At 39.4% G+C, this 19,055-nt stretch overlaps 2 protein-coding genes across 6 annotated transcripts in view; one reads left to right on the forward strand and one right to left on the reverse strand.

Moving 5' to 3' along the window:
* Positions 1–246, reverse strand: part of sycp2l (synaptonemal complex protein 2-like) — a 17,823-nt gene extending 17,577 nt beyond the window's left edge. For all 5 annotated transcript variants that reach the window (XM_067578142.1, XM_067578144.1, XM_067578141.1 and 2 more), the window contains exon 1: positions 138–246. In XM_067578142.1, coding sequence (XP_067434243.1) covers positions 138–140 — 3 coding nt within the window. In that variant the 5' untranslated portion in view covers positions 141–246. The remainder of the gene's footprint in view (positions 1–137) is intronic.
* Positions 247–2,314: 2,068 nt separating this feature from the next.
* On the forward strand, positions 2,315–18,139 carry gcm2 (glial cells missing transcription factor 2). The gene is made up of 8 exons (XM_067578160.1): positions 2,315–3,341; positions 7,280–7,343; positions 9,330–9,518; positions 10,541–10,653; positions 10,778–10,903; positions 12,318–12,574; positions 12,666–12,909; positions 15,784–18,139. The coding sequence occupies exons 1-8, from the start codon at positions 3,249–3,251 to the stop codon at positions 16,096–16,098; spliced, it is 1,401 nt and encodes a 466-aa protein (XP_067434261.1). The 5' UTR covers positions 2,315–3,248; the 3' UTR covers positions 16,099–18,139.
* The last annotated feature ends 916 nt before the right edge of the window (positions 18,140–19,055 follow it).

Here is a 19,055-nt window from a genome sequence, read left to right on the forward strand (position 1 = left end):
TCAAACTGATCGATGCATTTTAGTCTGGTAACTGCTGATCAATAACATGTCTAACCTGTTTATTTGCTGACAAACAAAGCTTCAGTCTGATCTGAGCTCATTTTAAACATCGATAATCAATAATCAGGTTTATTTACCATCGCTGCTGTGTCCGCTGCTGTCGGGGCGTCGGGCGCGCGCACAGCTGCCGCCAATTAACCTTAATGAGCTGATCAGCGTCATCAGACTCCTCCGCTGCTGCGGAGACAGAAAATAGTCCCGACAGCGGCGGAGGAATATCAGCCTCATCACAGTCAGAAGCAGGAAGACACGTGATCTAATCGATCAACACACAGTTACATCTTTACACAACAACAAACACGTCTGTTTATCTTTATTATTGATCAGTTCAGTAATAAATAAAAATAAATAAAACTGATGTTTGTGATCGGAACAAACATCTGAGTCAATAATAATAATAATAATAATAATAATAATAATAATAATAATACTTACTGCAGTATTTACAGTAACGTCCATACGGTGACGTATGCTCTACGTCACAGCTGGGGCTGATGGGAAGTGGATCGTCCAGCTGGCGGCGCTGTCGGCCAACAGTCAGCTGATCATCTTCACTGTTGACTCGTTTCAGCAGTTTAAACGATCATTTTATTAGTTTATGGAACATTTCTCCTCTTCACATGAAGATGATGAAGAATTTAAAGTTGAGGTTTGAAATAATAAATAATAAATAATAAATAATAAATAAATAATCATTGTCCTGTAAACACTTTGCTGCTCTGAAATGTTCAACCTTCATTTGTTTGTTTAATTAAAGGTTTTAAATAAATAAACATTTTAATCTGAGTTTATTTTGATTTATTGGGATAAATTAACAAAGTTTTTTTTATTGCATTTAACGAGTTTTTAAGAGGTTTTAATTAATTTGAGCGTCATTAAGGTTTAAATTAAATGATAAATAAATGAATGATAATATTTGATTTGAGGTTAATAATCAATAAGTAATAATCATTGATTAAAGGACTTTTAATGGATTGTTAATTAATATAACAATATATATATATATATATATATATATATATATATATATATATATATATATAAAACAATGTTTTTAATCAGATTTTCTTCACTTCAGCAGATTTTAGGCATAAAACTTTTTAAAATGATCCAAAAAAAACCTTTTAATTTATTTTTTATATTTTATTAATTTATTCATAATTAATCCTGAAATTTAACCTTCATGTTGTTTAAAATTTAAAATAAACCTTAAAACTCATTAAAACATTATATTTCAGTCCATTGATTAATGTATTAGTGATCAGTTTTTTATTAATGATCCCTTTTGAAATGACGTCATCATCAGTGGGTCAGTTAAGGTGATCCGCGAGTCCGATGACGTCACATCAGACGGACAGAAAGGTAGGTGAGAAACAGGTGAGCTTCACTCCTCTAATTGATGACTAATGAGTTGTTTGTTTTGGGAGAAACAATGAAGTGTTTACACAACACACACACACACACACACACACACACACACACACACACACACACACACACACACACACACACACACACACACACACACTGAATCAGCAGCTTTGTGTAGCTGAAGCTGAAACATGAAGAAGAAAGACTTTGTGTCCAATCAGCTGCTGATCAATAATAACTGACAAATATGTTTTTATTAAAAACTTAGAAATAAACATATTAATCAATTAACCATCAACGATCCTTCACTGCAGTAAAAGTACATAAGTATTATGAGCATGATGTAGTTAAAGTATTGCAGTAAAAGTACATAAGTATTATGAGCATGATGTAGTTAAAGTATTGCAGTAAAAGTACATAAGTATTATGAGCATGATGTAGTTAAAGTATTGCAGTAAAAGTACATAGGTATTATGAGCATGATGTAGTTAAAGTATTGCAGTAAAAGTACATAAGTATTATGAGCTTGATGTAGTTAAAGTATTGCAGTAAAAGTACATAAGTATTATGAGCTTGATGTAGTTAAAGTACTGCAGTAAAAGTACATAAGTATTATGAGCTTGATGTAGTTAAAGTACTGCAGTAAAAGTACATAAGTATTATGAGCTTGATGTAGTTAAAGTATTGCAGTAAAAGTACATAAGTATTATGAGCTTGATGTAGTTAAAGTATTGCAGTAAAAGTACATAAGTATTATGAGCTTGATGTAGTTAAAGTATTGCAGTAAAAGTACATAAGTATTATGAGCTTGATGTAGTTAAAGTATTGCAGTAAAAGTACATAAGTATTATGAGCTTGATGTAGTTAAAGTATTGCAGTAAAAGTACATAAGTATTATGAGCTTGATGTAGTTAAAGTATTGCAGTAAAAGTACATAAGTATTATGAGCTTGATGTAGTTAAAGTATTGCAGTAAAAGTAGTGGTTTGGTCCCTCTGACTGATATATTATTATATATGACATCATTAGATTATTAATAGTGAAGCATCAGTGTTAGAGCAGCATGTTACTGTTGTAGCTGCTGGAGGTGGAGCTAGTTTACACTACTTTATATACAGTTAGCTAGTTTAGTCCAGTGGTTCCCAACCTAGGGGTCGGGCCCCTCCAAAGGGTCAGCAGATAAATCTGAGGGGTGGTGAGATGATTAATGGGAGAGGAAAGAAGAAAAAACAAAGTTCTGATACACAAATCTGTTTTCAGTTTTTGGACTTTTTCTCTAATCTTTGATTTTTGCTGAAATATTGGATCATTTGAACATTTATTGAAATGAAAGCATGTGAGAAGTTTAGAGGGAAAAATCACTATTTGGTGGAGCTGTTAACAACTCATAGACATGTGAAATGTGACCCCGACTACACACTGCTTTTTGTAAGACGTCAGAAGCCAAAAAGGTTGGAAACCACTGGTTTCATCTTTAACAATGTGTTGTATTTTAAAAGCTTGTTATATTATCCATTGTGTCAAATCTTCATCTGAAAAGTAACTAAAGCTGTCAAATAAATGTAGTGGAGTAGAAAGTACAATATTTCCCTCTGAAATGTAGAGAGTTCAGCTCTCCGTCAGAGACCTCCCCCTCCCTCTACCTGCGGGCTCGCGCTCTCTCACCTGTTCTTCTTTCACTTCTCACCTGAGACTCAGCGGAGCTGCACGCGCTGTCGGGACGAGCCGCGCGGGTTTTATTGATCTGTTTCCGGTTGCTTTAAAGAAGACTTTGTTTGTGGACTGTGGAGGTTAAAGGTCATCTGAAGGACCAGCAGGATGTCCCGTGCGGAGGAGCGCGAGGACCCGGACTGTGTTTGTTCTGTCGGGATGAAGTTAACGTGGGACATCAACGACCCCAAACTACCGCAGGTAACAAGCACCTGATCAATAACTGACTAATAACTGATCCATAACTGATCCATAACTGTCAACACACATGAAGACAAACATTCAGTTGAAACTGAAGCTGATCTGAGTTTTAATCAGCTCGTGAGAGTCACGTGCTGCCAGAAACAATCAATGAACTTCTGATTCTGTTCATAAATAAAGTTTAAATATTGATCAATAGTTTATAGATCAAATATAATATATAATTATATTATATTATATTATAATTCACAGGTTTAAACATGTTTTTATTATTATAAACAATAACAGACTGAGCCTGGTCAATAATAATAATAATAATAAATATTTCCTGTAAACAGTTAATATGCGACATGTTGTGATTTTCTCTCTGTTTCATATTTTATATAAAAATCATTTGACTGGAGAAACATAAAGAGGAAACGTTAGTAATCAATATATCTGTAAAGTCACAGAATGATCAGAACTGATCAATAATCGATTGATTCTTTCAGGATTATTACAGAAATGTTTCAATATTCTTTTCTGCTCTAGAAAACAAACCAAATATCAATAATCAGGTTTGTGTAATAATGTTAATATGAAATAAAGTCATTTATCAATAACTGATCAGTTCAATAAATCAATCAATCACTGTCTTTAAAGTCTTTAACATTTTATTTATTTATTCATTTAATTTTCTGGACTGAAAATCACAAAATATAAAAACAAACTGTTTATGTTTTAATTAAGAAAATAACAAAATGTCACATTTGATTGATTGATTGGCTGATTGATTATTGATCTTCTCACTTTATTTTCTGTATTTCTTTCTTAAAAACTTTCTATAAATTAAATACGTTTTATTTGAATTTATCACGTTTTTTGTCTCAAAGTTATTAAACTGATTTAATATTAAAGTATAAATATAAATCAGTCCTGCTTATTGATCATATTGATCATATTAATGTTATTAGAAAGATTTAGATGTTTGTTTTCTGACGTCAGTAAATAATAAATAATGACGTTTAAATCCTGATATTTAATATAAATATAAATATTTAATTACATTTAAACATTAAACTGAACAAACATTTAATCAGCTGATAAAAATGTTCAGTTTTATAATAATTATCAATAAATATTCAAGCAAACAATTAAATATATTAAATAAATACAATTATGAAGGTTGTGTGTGTGTGTGTGTGTATCTGTGTGTGTATGTGTGTGTGTGTGTGTGTGTGTGTGTGTGTGTGTATGTGTGTTTGTGTGTGTGTGTTTGTGTGTGTGTGTATGTGTATGTGTGTGTGTGTATTTGTGTGTGAGAGTGTGTGTGTGTATGTGTGTGTGTGTATGTGTGTGTGTGTGTGAGAGAGTGTGTGTGTGTGTGTGTGTGAACGAGCTGACTCGACTCTTTAGTTTCTTGTTGCTCAAACAGTAAAAACCAGTTTTTTATATTTTTGTTTTTAGTGAAACCAAAACATCAAACACACACACTCTCTCTCTCACACACACTCACACACACACTCACACACTCTCTCTCTCTCACACACTCACACACACTTACACACACACACACTCGTTTTTGTAAACGTGAACATTAATATAATAATTGTGAGTTTTTATGTAACTTCACAACAATGAGAATATGAACCAGCTGATTTCATGAGAAAATATAAAATATAATATAATAAATATAAATATAATATATATAAAATAATAAAAACATCAAACTGTAATTATGGTCCAGACTTCATATTTATTGAAGTAAAGTTTATCAGTCAGGAGACTAAAATCTAAATAAAAATGTATTTAAAGTTGATCTGAAGCTAATATGAAGCTTCAGCGTCCAAACGAGTCAAATCAAGTAGATATCTTTCAACGTTACAGTCTTTTTAGTGCCAAAGTTCCTCTTTTTGTTACTATACTTCCACCTGCAGCTCAACAGGGAAACACTGTCTGAGGAAACACAAAGAGGGAATTTGATGCTAAAAAGACTGTAAATGTGTCAGATATCCACTTGATATGACTAACTCAGACTGCTGAAGCTGAATAGAAGCTTCACACAGACTTTAAATGACTGTGTGGACACACTGTGGATTTTATCCTCCATCACTTCCATTGAAAGCACATTTGAAGGATCTTTAATATCCAGTATGAACAGGAGGAATGATTACAGACACCTGACTGCTGGTTTAACACACACTGGGAACACTGGGAACACTGGGAACTTGTCCTTTTTTACAACTTTCTTCACTTACACATGTTTGTGTTTCTTCGTCAGTGTGATGTCAGAGAGCGGCAGAGTAGATCAGAAACTCTGTTTTCTGTCTAAATTAAATTAAATTAAATTATGTGTGTGTGTGTGTAATATATTATAATATATTATGATATATTATAATATATTATATAATACTAGATAATATATTATAATATATATATATTATAATATATTATGATATATTATAATATATATATATATTATATAATAAGGTTTATTTTGGACTTTTAACTAAAATCAAAACATCTCGACAGCTGACGGAGCTTCATTACAAACATTCTGATACTGAATCACACGAACATCTGAAATACAGAACAGAAGCAAAATACACCAGCTGTGTGTGTGTGTGTGTGTGTGTTACTATGTGTGTGTGTGTTACTATGTGTGTGTGTGTGTGTGTGTGTTACTATGTGTGTGTGTGTTACTATGTGTGTGTGTGTGTATGTATGTGTGTGTGTGTGTTACTCTGTGTGTGTGTGTGTGTGTGTGTGTATATGTGTGTGTATGTATGTGTGTGTGTGTGTGTGTGTAGTGTGTGTGTGTGTGTATGTATGTATGTGTGTGTGTGTGTGTGTGTGTGTGTGTATGTATGTATGTGTGTGTGTGTGTGTGTGTGTATGTGTGTGTTTGTTATGTTTCATTAAAGCTCCAGTTTAGAGGAGCAGAAACAGCGGCCCTCAGGACCTACAGGAGCCACAGCTTTCGCACCGTTTACTGCTGCTGAACATGAACGCAAACCAGACGCAACAGCTTCCTGTCAACGAGTCACATCATTACATATAACCTGATCAGGATCAATAATATGTCCTGTCAGTTACATATAACCTGATCAGGATCAATAATATGTCTTGTCAATTGCATATAACCTGATCAGGATCAATAATATGTCCTGTCAGTTACATATAACCCGATCAGGATCAATAATATGTCCTGTCAGTTACATATAACCCGATCAGGATCAATAATATGATCAATAATGTAATATGAATATTTAATCTGCTGCTGAGCAACAAACAAACATTTGCAGTCGGATAATAAACGTTTAAATCTGATTATTTCAGTTCTGCACAAACTAACCATAAAAACCACTGAAAGCTCTGGGAGAAAAACCCGTAAGTGGCTCTTGAGTTGCCATGGTGACGAACAGCTGAACTCAGTCAGTCTGTATTATTTAGATCTGAAGAGTTGATCAATCATCAATAATAACCAGCGGATTAACAGTTAATACATGTTTATAATGTAGTTATAAGCAGATAAAAGGACGTTTAACTGTTGATTGTTTTATTGATTTAAAGGTCGATTAAAGTGAACATCTCAACGTCTTCTGTCTCTTATATAAAACTCATTTCACTGGAGAAACATAAAGAGGAAACATTTGTAATCAACATATCTGTGAAGTCATAGAATGATCAGAGCTGATCAATAATCAAACCTGATTCTTGCAGGATTATTACAGAAATGTTTCTTTTCTGCTTGTTAGAAAACAATAATCACACAGGAGACACATTTATTCAATAACTGATCAGTTCAATAAATCAATCAGATGTGAAGTGTTTGAAGTGTTTATTAATGTTCAGTATTGATTATAATCTGATTATCTGAGGTTTTTAGCAAACACTTTCTGACACTTTTACTCTGAAACATCAACGAGAAGATGAATCATTTCATTAAATGTCTGCAGGACACGAAGCAGTTCGACCCGTTCCAGGAGTGGACCGACGGCTACGTCCGCTACATCTACAGCGGTGAGTCACATGGTTACAGATGTTTCTGATTGGTTCCCTGCAGGGATCAATACTGAGTCCACATGTTCAAACTCTTCACACAGAAAACATTCAGTGACTGCAGCCTTCAAACACAAACAAGCAACAAAACACTTGACATGTTTACATCCTCACTTCCAAACTCTTCAGTTTATGTTCAAACACTAACATGTATTCATACTGAAATACATCGATATTCAACCAAAACACAAGACCAAAGCTTCCTGCTGCGTTTCTATGACTCGTTCCTGTAGATACACTGTAGTATGTTCTATAGAGAGCTACACATCTGACTGTATTTACACTATATACACATTTATACACTATCAACCATTAAACTACATAAACACAATATACACATTTATACACTATCAACCATTAAACTACATAAACACAATATACACATTTATACACGATCAACTATTAAACTACATAAACACAATAAAACAGTGATGTAATTAAAGCTGCAAGCAGCGTTGGTCGGGACCTCGCACTCTGGCCCGTCGGGATCAGATCATTTTGCTTTTTAAAAATGAGGGATATTTCTTATAAGTGTGGTGTGCTTTTATTTTGAAAGTTTGATTGACATGTGTACTGTCAGGTGTGTAGAGACAATAAGTAACTGCAGCTGGACACAGAAAAATACTCATATATTTGAATGGAGAGCGTGAACGAACACACAGCTTTTTGAACATTTACTGCTTCCACATAGTTTTAGATACAAACTTCATTTGAACTTTAAATGAGTCACGAGACTTTGACCTACAAATCTTGAATTTACATGTTTTTTCTATCTTTTATTGTTTTTGAGATATTAGAGTGTGAGTTTAAAGTCTTTTCTTGCTCCTCCTGTGATTTTATAATGAGTGTGTATTGCGGAATGTTTCACAGCACTGAGGGAGTGACATCACCAGGAGCAGTTGGAGAGGAGGATTTTAGAGTACGCTTCTTGTGAAATATCCTCATAAATCCCATGACTTTGGCCAAATCTTACATCAAAAATCATATTTTAGTAGGAAATTTTGTTGCGATTCCATTGATACAGGTTTGAAAGTGGTCAGACTTATAGTTTAGATGTCAGAAGCCTCTGTTTGACACAAAGTCCATGCCCATAGATTGCCTCCCCATTGGTTTACATTGTAAGGGTGATGTGGCACTGCAACTTTCAGGGCTTATTAAATCCAAACCATTCGAGTTATTACAAAGTTTTTAACAACTTCTTTTTAGCACAGTGTCATAAGTCAGGTATTAAAGTTTGAAGCCGATACCATTAACGCCCTCGGAGGAGAAAACGTTTGTTAGGGGTCCAAAATCGGAGCAAAGTCTTACATTGAAAGGCTGATTGTGGACTTCCTGTTGGATTTAGGTCAGGGGTGTCAGTGTATGATTTGTAGGTCTTGATGAGACAAATAATTGAGTTTTGGTTTGAACTCTCTACGACATTCCTACGGGCCGTGGTGGCCATTTTAGTTACATAGGTGGCGCTAGAGAGCACATTTTGGCACTTTAGGGGTTAATTTTTACATTTTATCAAATATTTCACCAGACCTGATGTGCGTGCCAAATTTGGTGAGTTTTTGAGCATGTTTAGGGGGTCAAAGTTAGGGTTTAAGTGGCATAATAATAAAGAAAGAAAGAAAGAAAGAAAGAAAGAAAGAAAGGAACACACAAAAAACAACAGGGTCCTCACCCTTAGGCGGTTTTACAGTAGTCCTCTGCCTTTTGGGCTCAGTCCCTAATAAAGATCCTCATGTGCTGCCTGTTGTTGTGTTTTTATCTCAGTGTGTCTGATTGACACATGTGTTGTTGTGTTTGTGTGTAAAATGAATCAGTTTGTTGGTAAAGTTCAACATGTGACTCAGAGTTGAACTGAGCAGAGAATCAATTGGAAAATATCCAAGCACAATGTAATCTGATGATTTTATGTCATATATGGTGTAATTGTTCTATGATGTTGTCTTGGTGCAGCTGAGGATAAGAACGCTCAGAGACACCTCTCCGGCTGGGCCATGAGGAACACCAACAACCACAACTGTCAGATCCTGAAGAAGTCGTGTCTGGGTGTGGTGGTGTGTTCTCGAGGCTGCTCGCTGCCTGACGGCTCCAGACTGCAGCTCCGCCCCGCCATCTGCGACAAGGCCCGGCAGAAACAGCAGAGTAAGAACCAGAGCCAGAACCAGAACCAGAACCAGACTGTGTCCAGGGTCCTGGACTACAAAGTCAGATTAGTAGCTCAGGTTTTCAGATATCATGAAGCTGGTTCGCTTTTAACCAGGATACATCACCATGGTAACTGATGAACAGCTTAAGTTCAGAGGAGCAACACCCCGACCACTGACCAATCAGATCACTGGAAATAAAGCGTCATCCTTCCTACAGGATCCCGACATGGACAAAAGTCCTGAGTTACAATAAAGTGACTTTTAAAAGAGATCAATATATATTTTTATAGATCAGTAGAAACATTTTATTTTCCCATGTTTCTGGTTTTAAATCAGAGCTTCTAACAAACGGAGATCGTTTACGACACTAAACACATATTTTAATAGTTTAATAGTGATTTTACTCTCTGATTCATGGCTGCAGTCAGAATAACATCAGACAACTGCAGATAAACACCAGAGATCAATAATCCTCACTGTTAATTGGCTCCATGATTATAAATCATCAGTCATTAAATACTTTTACACTCTTTGCTTCAGCAGCAGAAACAGTCTGACGTTACTTTAAGTTTGTTATGTGACATATTCAGATGGTTTCTAAACAGTAAAAATACTCCCTCTATACTTCAGTCATATAGAATAATTCCTACATGGATTTTATTTATTTATGATTTCTAGTGTTTGTTGTATGATTACAGGCTCGTTTACATTTCACTTGGTTGAATCTGCAGATTCTTGGTTTCACTGTTTCATCTCATCTCATATGAAGAACTTCATTCATGGTTCTGATGACGTCGCTCGTAATTAACGACCCGCCTCTTTCACATGAATGCACTTGTAGCTGTTAAACCAGAGTTACTGAGCTGGTTGGTAATAGCTTCATAGTTCTGGTTCTGGACGGACAATGTGAGGCTCAGTGAAGCCAGATAACCAAACAGAGTCAGACTTAGTTGAACTTGTGTGGTATTTCGGGTCCCAGGTGTGGTCGTCCTCACCTGTCTGGATTCTGTGTTTCAGAGAAGCTGTGTCCGAGCTGTAACGGCGGTCTGGAGCTGCTGCCGTGTCGTGGCCACAGCGGGTACCCCGTCACCAACTTCTGGAGGGTCGATGGGAAGGCCATCTTCTTCCAGGTGACACCCCCACCCCCTCCGCCCCATAGACCAGTCTCTACTGGTCTAAACCTGTTGCTGATCTTGTTTATGGTGTTATTCACATGAGTATTTACTGTTGTTGTTTGTTGTTGTGGTCTTCCAGGCTAAAGGGGTCCACGATCATCCCAGACCAGAGTCCAAGTCTGAGACTGAAGCCAGAAGAAGTTCTGTGAAGAGACGAGTCAGCTCGCCACCGTTCCCTCCCAAGAGACGACTCATCGAAACACAGGTGGACAACAACAACTACAAACACAACAACTACAAACACAACTACAAACACAACTACAAACACAACTACAAACACAACAACTACAAACACAACTACAAACACAACAACTACAAACACAACTACAAACACAACAACTACAAACACAACTACAAACACAACTACAAACACAACTACAAACACAACAACTACAAACACAACTACAAACACAACAACTACAAACACAACTACAAACACAACAACTACAAACACAACTACAAACACAACAACTACAAACACAACTACAAACACAACTACAAACACAACAACTACAAACACAACTACAAACACAACTACAAACACAACTACAAACACAACAAGTACAAACACAACTACAAACACAACTACAAACACAACTACAAACACAACAACTACAAACACAACTACAAACACAACTACAAACACAACAACTACAAACACAACTACAAACACAACAACTACAAACACAACTACAAACACAACTACAAACACAACAACTACAAACACAACTACAAACACAACTACAAACACAACTACAAACACAACAACTACAAACACAACTACAAACACAACTACAAACACAACTACAAACACAACTACAAACACAACAACTACAAACACAACTACAAACACAACAACTACAAACACAACAACTACAAACACAACTACAAACACAACTACAAACACAACAACTACAAACACAACAACTACAAACACAACTACAAACACAACTACAAACACAACAACTACGAACTGTTCAATCAGTGCATCAATCACATCATGAGTGATGGAGATAATTATTCATTGATCTTATGTGTCTGAAGCTTCATACAGATTTAAACTGAGATTACAGATTATGTGCCACAAACATTTCAGGTGATTGATCTGCTCTGATAACCAGCAGGTGATTGATCGATGTGATCAGAGTATCAGAGTTATAACAGAAGAACATGAGCGGTTTGATTCTGAGCTGAGGATGAATTCACGCTGTGGAATATCTGAATGTGAGAAAGAAACGACTGATGCACATAAAAGCAGTAATGTTGTTAAAGAAAGTCCTGAGTCACAAACTAACATCCAAACTAACAGTAAAGCTCCACTAATGTACGATCAATACAAGCTTTGATACGACTGAATGAACGAGGACATGAAACTCTGTAAGAGACAGCGAGAAACTCAGAAGACCTGTGAGCGAGCAGGTTAACTTCACAGTTACCATGGTGACTGACCCAGAGTTTAAGTTACCATGGCAACTGACCCAGAGTTTAAGTTACCTCTTTCTGGAACTGAAAACTCAGAGTTTCCTTCATCTCGGGGTTAAACTCAGACTTTGCACTAAACCAGCTTTCTGGAACAGATCATTAATGTTTTTTGTTTATTGTTTGTTTGTTTACTTCAGGCTCTGGGCCCCGCCCTGCTCTCCTGCGTCGAGCCGGCAGACCGGATCTCTTTCATTGAGCCGAACTTCCCGCAGCATTACCCAGCATTCCAGAGCCCAGACCCCTACTACAACCCCCACAATCCACTAGGGGAGGCCCCGCCCACACTGCAGAAACCAGCCAATCCCAGGCTCTACATGGGCCGGCCCGGCTACGAGTTCCAAGGATACCTGACCTCGCCGTCGTATCCTGTGACCTCTGACCTCTGTGACCCCAGGTCAGCCTCCAACACTCCAGACCAGATCCCGTAATGTAAACCACATACTGACAGTGTAAACAGGTCTAATCCATGTCTTGTTTGTATGCAGGGTGGCTCCAGTCCTCGGCCCCTCTTCTTCCTCCTCTTCGGCGTCAGTTCCTCTCTCCTCCTCCTCCTCTTCCTCATTTGACCCCCAGACGAAGCCTCCTCCGGGCTGGAAGGAGCTGCTGAAGAGCTCCGCCCCCTACGGTGACAACCACCACTACTACAGCACTGAGTATCCCTGCCGTTACCCCAGCAACGCCCCAGGGTCCCCCGCAGCACTGCAGACCATTATCACTACAACAACCAAGGTGAGTAGAGTTCATCAGGACTGTCCAACTGGACTAATCACATGACCGAGGTCTGCGAGCCAATGAGAACAGAGTAGAGTAGTGAGCAGCATCATCTCTTTAAATGCAGTTTATAGTTTCTGCATCTATGTGGTCACAAGAGTACATTTGGTCCAAACATGTTTGAACACCTGATGTTGTATAAACAGAACTGTGTGCAGACTCCAGGAGGGAGGTGGGAAAACTGTGACACTCCTCCCACCTGGGACCCCGGCTCTCTTCTTATTGGCTGGCAGACGTGAGGTCCCCTCATGTACAGCCTGCAGTTGGTCCCTTTGGATGGTAAATCTGCTTCTGTTATCGTTGTAAACTAAATATGTGCTACAGTAGAAACTTGGTACGTGTAGCAACAGTAACTAAGGGTGGTGTAACTGTATAATGTATATTCATCCCGAACTGTTTGGTATAGGATGTTTGTTTCGGTTCACTCCATGAGCCAGTCAAAATAGTTTCATAATTTCATAACTTGCACCGACAGGCAGAACAATAATTCTAGAGCACAAGTTTCACCCAGAACATTTTCACAGGGCACCACTTAGCTGTAGTGTGCTCATGGATGTATGCTAGCCAGCTTAGCCAAGTTACCCTGGTTACCCTGGTTACCTAAGCCCCCAGGAAGTGTGCTGGGCTTTAAGGCCAATTTGTCATAGTGGGCAAACTGTGTAATTACAAATTCTGGGTCCAACAGGGTTCCAAAAAGCATTTTTCAATAATGTGAAAAGCAGCAGCTGTAAAACAGTGGATTAAGTTTTTTGAGCAACACAACCTGCGAAATGACTTGTTTCAACATCAGAATTTGATTGATTCAGTCTGATAACATTAAGAAAGTCTAAAAGAGTTGCACGATTAAATTATTTTATCCCCATTCAAGTTAGCAGACAGTCAACTGGGAGTTAGCCTTAGTTTACACGTTGCTTTTTTTAGTTGCTTTTTTGGCTTCAAGCACCACTGAGCAGCTTTCATAGGAATGAATGGGGCCCCGCCTCCCATGCTGTATCCAGTTCTTCTTAATACATCCATGTGGTTACCTTGGTTACCCTGGTTACCCTGCTCATGTAGTGTTGCTGCCATCAGAATGACAAACAAGAGCTGGACAATCATCCCATGACACTGGCCGAGTGCAACACTATTATTAAAATATACTCCGTTTTCCCCCTCCCTCTCTGTGACGGTGGTCTCCCTCCCCTCTCTGTAACGGTTGACCCCTCCCCTCTCTGGGATGGTGGACCCTTCCCCTCTATGTGACGGTGGTCTCCCTCCCCTCTATGTGACGGTCAACCCCTTCCCTCTCTGTGACGGTCAACCCCTTCCCTCTACGTGACGGTCAACCCCTTCCCTCTCTGTGAACGTTGACCCCTCCCCTCTCTGTGATGGTGGTCTCCCTCCCCTCTCTGTGACAGTCAACCCCTTCCCTCTCTGTGAACGTTGACCCCTCCCCTCTCTATGACGGTGGTCTCCCTCCCCTCTCTGTGACAGTCAACCCCTTCCCTCTCTGTGAACGTTGACCCCTCCCCTCTCTGTGACGGTGGTCTCCCTCCCCTCTATGTGACGGTCGACCCCTCCCCTCTCTGTGACGGTCCATCCCTCCCCTCTCTATGTGACGGTGGTCTCCCTCCCCTCTCTGTGACAGTCAACCCCTTCCCTCTCTGTGAACGTTGACCCCTCCCCTCTCTATGACGGTGGTCTCCCTCCCCTCTCTGTGACGGTCCATCCCTCCCCTCTCTATGTGACGGTGGTCTCCCTCCCCTCTCTGTGACAGTCAACCCCTTCCCTCTCTGTGAACGTTGACCCCTCCCCTCTCTATGTGACGGTGGTCTCCCTCCCCTCTCTATGTGACGGTCAACCCCTTCCCTCTCTGTAACGGTTGACCCCTCCCCTCTCTGGGATGGTGGACCCTTCCCCTCTATGTGACGGTGGTCTCCCTTCCCTCTCTGTGACGGTCAACCCCTTCCCTCTATGTGACGGTCAACCCCTTCCCTCTCTGTGAACGTTGACCCCTCCCCTCTCTGTGACGGTGGTCTCCCTCCCCTCTATGTGACGGTCGACCCCTCCCCTCTCTGTGACGGTGGTCTCCCTCCCCTCTCTGTGACAGTCAACCCCTTCCCTCTCTGTGAACGTTGACCCCTCCCCTCTCTATGACGGTGGTCTCCCTCCCCTCTCTGTGACGGTCCATCCCTCCCCTCTCTATGTGACGGTGGTCTCCCTCCCCTCTCTGTGACAGTCAACCCCTTCCCTCTCTGTGAACGTTGACCCCTCCCCTCTCTATGACGGTGGTCTCCCTCCCCTCTCTGTGACGGTCCATCCCTCCCCTCTCTGTGACAGTCAACCCCTTCCCTCTCTGTGAACGTTGACCCCTCCCCTCTCTATGTGACGGTGGTCTCCCTCCCCTCTCTGTGACAGTCAACCCCTTCCCTCTCTGTGAACGTTGACCCCTCCCCTCTCTATGTGACGGTGGTCTCCCTCCCCTCTCTATGTGACGGTGGTCTCCCTCCCCTCTCTGTGACGGTCAACCCCTTCCCTCTCTGTGACGGTCCATCCCTCCCCTCTCTATGACGGTGGTCTCCCTCCCCTCTCTGTGACGGTCAACCCCTTCCCTCTCTGTGATGGTCAACCCCTTCCCTCTCTGTGAACGTTGACCCCTCCCCTCTCTATGACGGTGGTCTCCCTCCCCTCTCTGTGATGGTCGATCCCCTCTTTGTTTTTTCTGCTCTACTGGAAACGTACAAAGCAGTATTTTGTATTTTGTGTACCGTTACACCGCTATGAATTGGGGGGGTGGAAGTTAACCCATTCTATCTCTGTCACATTAACAGCAGCACTGATCCTCCTCCTCAGGTCTCCTACCAGCCCTGTCCTAAACCTCCAGCGGCACTCCCCTCCTACCAGTCGTGTCCCAAACCTCCAGCCGGCCTCCCAGCCTACCAGCCCTGCGCTCCTCCCAAACCTCCAGGCCTCCCCGGCTGCTCCTCCCTGCTGGACGATGCCTCCTCCTCCTCATACTCCACGGAGGTGAAGGTGACGGAGGAGTCAGGTGGTGTCATCAAGTCTCTGTCTTTTCAGCCTGAACCTCTGCAGACCAAAACAGAGCGAAGCGACGGCTACGACTACCGCTACACCTACCCCAACACGTATCGCTATGACGACTACTGATGCAGCACTACCTCTGCCACCATTTCTGCAACTGCTGTTACCACGACTACTGCCGCTGCCAAAATCAGATACTGTATCTCCCCTCGCACAAGAACTTCTGAATGCTAACTGCAACATAAGTACAGCTGCGACTGGACGGTTCAGGAGTTGAGAGGATGCTGATCATCGGGACAAAACCCAAACTGAACCAGAACTTTTCACTGAGTTCACATCCCCTGCACTCCTCTAGGGACCCTTCAGGAACAAAAAGTCAAAACTTTGTACACCAGATGTCTCAAGTATCAAATCAAATCAAATTTTCAAACACAGATCTCAAAAAGCAGGATTCTCAACACAAGGTCCACTTACTTTCTGTTTCCAGAGCTATCAACCACATCTCGTGGGTCTTTTTCAGCGAGCAGAGATAGAGTCACTGAGATGGTTCAGTTTGTCGTCATATGACTGAAGAATTTCAGTCATGTGATAACAGGCGGTCGAAGAATGATAACAAAATTGAACCGCCCCCGCTGACCACATGGCAACTTTGTCTGCTCAGGAAGGCCATGAGATGTGGTTGAAAGCTGCAGAAACAAGAAAGTTGGATCTTGTGATGAAAATTTTTGGCCAAATTGCTGAATGAAGCTTGAAGCCCAGGATTCTGTTATTTAGAGATCATTAGAGCTGCAATGATTAGTCTATTAATTGATTAGTTGCCGACTATTAAATCAATTGCCAACTATTTTAAAAATTGATAAATTGTTTTGAGTCACTTTTTAAGAAAAAAAGCTCTAAATTCTCTGATTTCAGCTTCTTAAATGTGAGTGTTTTTTGGTTTCTTTAATCTCTGTGACAGTAAACTGAATATCTTTGAGTTGTAAAACAAGACAAGGACGTCATCTTGGACTGAAGAGAACACTGATCCACATTTTCACCATTTTCTGACATTTTATGGCCCAAACAACTAATCAGTTAATCCAGAAAATAATCTACAGATTAATCAATAATGAAAATAATCATTAGTTGCGGCCCTAGAGATCATGTTAAGCCATAAATGACCTCAGAGAGAACAGGTTTATATGAGAGACACGTCGTTATTTCTCATTTCTCCTGTTTTATATTTGATCATATTTCAGTTAGAAGCCTCCCTGTTTTCTGATCACATTCAGTATAATGTTCATTTCTGCTTCTACTTTGCAGTTTTTTTGATTGCTTGTAAAGTTACCGTCAGTTAAATTGTTAAACACTTCCTGTAAATGTTTCAGCAACACATCAATTTCCATCTTTGCATCAACTTCAACCTTCAACCAGTAAATATGGATGAAATGTTTTCTTAATAGTGGAAAAAAACAGCAAAGTAGAACCGTCTGCAGCTCTTTAATGAATGAGAACATTATTGTTGTTACCCAGAGAAAGTGTTATAGCACAGGTGAGCATGACATGACTCTGTTGTCGGATTTTATACTGAATTAATCCTGTGACACATTATAGTACATAAATAGTACGTAAATACACTGCCCTCAATGTTTTGACCGGGGCCTTTATTTAAGAATTTACAGTATTTGATTAAAGATCACTAATTGTTTTTGTCACCTAAAATCTGAGATTGAATGTTTGCAGCTTTTTCAGTGAACACTGGACACTTGTGACAGATACTGAACTGTTCTTAACTAAATTAGCCACAAATAAATTAAAACTACTAAATATTTGATCAATGTCCCTGCTTTGAGAAATGATAAAGAGCCTGTGGGAGTTATCAGCATGGATATTTCTGTCATTTGTGTTATTTATTGAATCAGTTGTGTTCTGATTGGACGACTAAAGTACGAACTGGACTGGAAGAACAAACTAAATGATGATATTGACTGAAGCGATCTGTGAGACGTTTAAATGTTTCACATTAAAGAAACTGTTGTACAGACTTCTTGTTTTCTGTTTGATTTCCTGTCACATTAGAAGCTTCTGGAGTTGTTGCATTTGTGTCAGGCTGAACTTGTCCTGGATCGTTGTTCTGAAACATCTGATTGTAAATTTCCCAACATGTTGGACTGTTAGCCTGCGATCTAACCTGAAAGCTACGTAACGTTAGCTTCTAACTAACAAATCTGAGTTACTCAATAACCAAAGTTTTTATTTGGGAAATAATTAAAAGTTTTGAGGAGCTAGAGTGGAGCTGTGAACAGGTTTATATTCTAACACCAGTTTACATTATTTAATCTGCGTTTCTGATGAATTACATTTTGTTTGTCATTTTGGCGACTGGTAAGAATACTACAATACCCATAAGCCTCCTGCTTTTCTATGGAGAAGAAGCCAGTCAGAGGTGAGAATCAGAGTTAAATTAATTCAAAACGCTTCATAAAATCCGTTTTTTCAACATCGTAATCTTTAGCTTCTGCTCGTGACCAAGCTCTGTGATTGGTTGTTTCTTGCTGAAATGCACCTTGGGAGTCGTAGTTAAGTTCTACCCTGAAATCTTTATGTTCTTGTAGCTTCAATTTTTTACTAAAGAACCAGATATTTTCTAACTCAGTTGTTCATCTGTTGTTGTGATGATTCAACAGAAGAGTTTCATGTTGATCCAAACTGTAGAAGAGAGAACTGAGAGTCTCTGACAGCCTGAGAGAAACATTATTGTTGATGACGGCATAAAGCAATCTCCACTTTACTGCTGCTGTTATAATCATGATAATAGTTATGTCATATAATAATAGTTATCAGGCTGGTTTACTGTTATAATCAGTTCATTTTTATGGCATGTATGTAAGAAAATAAATACTTATATGTGAAATTTAATCCACATAAAATACAAGAAGCTATTTTCAAATTGTGCTCTTTAAGTTTTCCTCAGCAAAATCCTGAAGGTCATAGGTCAGGTCCATGTAGAGTTACTGACCACAGTGTGCAGATTATTATTACTCAGCATCTGCAAAAACTGTATGAACGTGTCTGCTGATGATTACCTGGAAAATGATTCGAGC

The sequence above is a fragment of the Thunnus thynnus genome, chromosome 21 (assembly GCF_963924715.1).
Source record: "Thunnus thynnus chromosome 21, fThuThy2.1, whole genome shotgun sequence".
NCBI lineage: Eukaryota > Metazoa > Chordata > Actinopteri > Scombriformes > Scombridae > Thunnus > Thunnus thynnus.

What these genes read in the sequence shown, in the direction of transcription:
- gcm2 (XM_067578160.1), top strand. Translation starts at nt 3,249, where the DNA reads ATGTCCCGTGCGGAGGAGCGCGAGGACCCGGACTGTGTTTGTTCTGTC. An exon ending in GGCCCGGCAGAAACAGCAGA is followed by an intron (nt 9,519 to 10,540) that starts GTAAGAACCAGA and finishes TCTGTGTTTCAG; the next exon opens with AGAAGCTGTGTCCGAGCTGT. An exon ending in GACGACTCATCGAAACACAG is followed by an intron (nt 10,904 to 12,317) that starts GTGGACAACAAC and finishes TGTTTACTTCAG; the next exon opens with GCTCTGGGCCCCGCCCTGCT.